At 31.7% G+C, this 3,375-nt stretch overlaps 1 protein-coding gene across 1 annotated transcript in view; it reads right to left on the bottom strand.

The window, feature by feature from the left end:
- Positions 1–3,375, bottom strand: part of PIGN (phosphatidylinositol glycan anchor biosynthesis class N) — an 84,952-nt gene that overhangs the window by 65,503 nt on the left and 16,074 nt on the right. Inside the window, exons 8-9 of the mRNA XM_011361068.2 lie at positions 1,161–1,285; positions 1–31 (exon numbers count right to left, since the gene is read on the bottom strand). The exon at positions 1–31 is cut by the window's left edge and continues 13 nt beyond it. Coding sequence (XP_011359370.1) covers positions 1–31; positions 1,161–1,285 — 156 coding nt within the window. The remainder of the gene's footprint in view (positions 32–1,160; positions 1,286–3,375) is intronic.

The following is a 3,375-nucleotide window of genomic DNA, read 5'->3' as shown; positions in this document are numbered from 1 at the left end:
GTCAACTAATTTAACATTTTCCTTGTATTCTCTGTTGAAAAATAAACAGAAGAACGAATTAAATTACATTTATTTGGAAAAACAAAATTTATTCAACATGAACTCATAACATTCAAAGTCAATAACTCCTGAAATAATTCTGGATTTCACCTTTAACATTTTAAAATCAGAGCTCTTTAGATTGTTAAAAATGTTTTCTCTGTTTAAAGAAGCAAAAGGGTCTGAAACAGTTTTCAGAAATGATTTTAAAGGAGGGTACTGATTAGCAAATACATTTTAATAAACGCTTTTTAAGTCTCAAATGCAATAATGATGCTTTCAAGATCATATCTCTCATAATGCAAACTATGTTGTTCTTGACACACTAATAGATAAGTATCACTGTTTCATGTATCAAATGTTTTCACCCGTTAAGAGTATTTGTGATATAAAATGTTATAATGTAATATAATAAGTTTTGAACAAATTACATTTACGCTTTCCATATCTGTACAATTAAAAATGGCTCGGATGGCAAAGCTGGTTGCCAAAGCTGTTTTGATATGGACTCAGTCAGTTAAAACAGTGCATCACGTTAAAGAAGAGGAGCCTGAGACATTCACTACTGGCAGGTAACCAATAGACTCTACAGTTAAACTAATCTAAACCAAATTTGAAATAAAGAATAAAAGCAGAACATGGATTCCTCCTCTTTCCTAAGGTCTGCAAAAGTGAGAAAAATATTTGCTATTTTATATAAGGGTGCAACTGAAATATAGTATACAAAACTTTAGTTAATTATTTGCTAGATACAATAATGATTAAATGAAACACATAGGAATAGCTAATTACTTGTTCTCGTGATATAAATATTAACACCATAAAAATGCTTTTCATTTCAAGATTTACCGAATTTCTAAAATTTGTAAATTTTTTCCCTCTGCCTTGATAAATGAAAAATATAGGATATATTTTACTTAAATTAATGTGCAATCTGGCTGAAGCACATGTGATTGTAGCTACTATGCCATTCTATATCTCATACAAGTAAGAATTATTCTACATTAGTTATTTAAAATATAAGTACTGCTGTGATAATCACAAAGGAAACAATACTTTAAAAGTTCAAACATAACAGTAGTTTCTCTCAAAAACAAGAAATTAAACAGCATTAAAATTACCTCGATGATGGTCGGTGAGCATGTCCATTTGTATCTATTCCTAATAAATGTAAGAAAAAAACGATTTTCTCTTCATTTAGTTGAGAAAACAAAGATTGGTTTTTTCTGGCAGCATGAAAGAATTCCTATATGTAACAAATAGTTAAAAATTTAGTACATTTGTTTTATTTAAAAATTAGTTCTGATGAAAACATTTACTTAAATCTACACATAACTATAAAATTATCTATTTTGTTTAAATTTATCATCAGGGCTACCAACACAAAGCCCTTGTTGTCGGCTGAGACATCTATGTTCAAATAAGGAGTTATTTTCTGTAGCCAAAAAAATAAAAATTTATAGAAAGGATATCTTGATTTCACGATGATCTGATAACACTAAATAAAATACAGCAAATTAAAGAAATATTTTGACAAGAGGCAAAAATAAAATAGTACTAGTGGCCTTAGGAGAATACAGAAGAGAGTTATTTGAGTTGAACCAGAAGTGGGGTGAAGCAAAGGAAGTCATGGCAAATCTAATAGAGGAGATAATGCATGAACTGAGTTTTAAGAAGCAAATAGATTCAACATGGATGAACTTTAAGAATATTATGCTACATGAGATAATCTAATCACAAAAAGACAAATGCTGTATAATTTCATTTAAATGAGGTAACTAGAGTAATCAGATACATAGGGGCTGGGAGACAGGGAAAATGGGTAATTGTTTAATGGGTAGTTTCAGTTTGTCAGACGAAAAGTTCTGGAGATTGGTTGCACAACTAAGTGAACATACTTAATACTACTGAACCTGTACAGTTAAAAATTGTTAGGATGGCAAATTTTATGTTATGTGTATTTTACCATAATTTTTTAAAAAGTGAGTAGAAATTTACATGGATTTGTTAATCGTTTGACTTGAATTAAGCATGAGTCTCTGGCCAGGGCATGAAGTCCAGGTAGGACCCTGACTCCCTTTCTCCCCTTATCTCAAACCTTGCTCCCAGTCAGTGTTCCTGCCAATCCACACCCCAACCCACCCTTTCAGTTCCTCATATCCAGTATGCTCACTCTTCCTTCAGGGCCCAAGACTTACAGAATGCTGTTGGCCTGAAACACTCTTCTCTATGTGTATTCCAGATCCATCCTTTTCCTTTTTCTCCCATATTCCCTCAGTGATCATCTCAAAATTTTCTCGAAAGCCTTTCCCTAACTGTCCAGTCTAGATCAGAATTTTCATATTTTTAGTCCCTGTATTTTCTTTCACACTATTTACCACTGTTGATGATTTTCTACTTTTGTTTTTACTTTATATATATATATATCGTATTTTATGAAGTCATGGGCAAATCTTTTTTCTGTTCACTATCATCATATCACCAATACCAGCAATGTTGAAATAAAAGGAAAAAAAGGCATAAAATCAGGCTAGCCATCAGCTATTTCTTCCTATCCACAACTCATAATTTTCAGTTATATATATAATTCATAATGTTTAGTTATACATATGAAATTAGAAGCCAAAGGCCTTTAAGCAGAGGCTAACGTAAGTAGATTAAATTAAGAAGTGATAATTAGCAAAGGAATTAAACAGCATTTTTCAAAAGGCTTTCACACGCCTCACACGGTGCCACTACTGTAAGACTGGTTCTGTGGTCAATGAAAGATCGAGCTTTACCATAGGATGATTTAGCAGACTAGGACTAAAATACGGGTCAACTGAATTCCACTGAATTTTGAGCTTCTATTAGTTACTGTAGAATGGATAATTTCTTAGAATCCAGTCTTAAAAATAGTGTGCTGCAATATAGAACTTTTACATTCACACAAGTAGAAACCATTAAGATGCATTCAACTAACATATCAGTTTCTAGTACTTTAGGTAGAAATGTGTGTGCTGTACATTAATTGCTCAATAATACATACCTTAATATTATCAAAAACCCATGTATCCAGTTTTGTTACATCCTGGGCACCAAAATCTTCATCATTAGCATCATAACTATATATATAAACATGGTTTCCAGTAGCTGATGAAAAGAAAATTTGGGGGGCAAATTTTTAATAATCTTTCAAACTGTCCCAAACATAAACTAGTCATTTAAAGATTTTTATAGCCAGAATTTTTCACGTAGCATTTTATATCATGATGGGGAAGAGAAAGATGGGAGAAATAAACATTTATTTTATGTACCGTGAACCATGTGTTGTACTTTAACGCATGCTGTTGCTTT

This window comes from Pteropus vampyrus, unplaced genomic scaffold (assembly GCF_000151845.1).
Source record: "Pteropus vampyrus isolate Shadow unplaced genomic scaffold, Pvam_2.0 Scaffold62, whole genome shotgun sequence".
NCBI classification, from domain to species: Eukaryota; Metazoa; Chordata; class Mammalia; order Chiroptera; family Pteropodidae; genus Pteropus; species Pteropus vampyrus.
The sequence above is the reverse complement of the archived record's forward strand: the minus strand, read 5'-3'. Positions and strand labels throughout refer to the sequence as shown.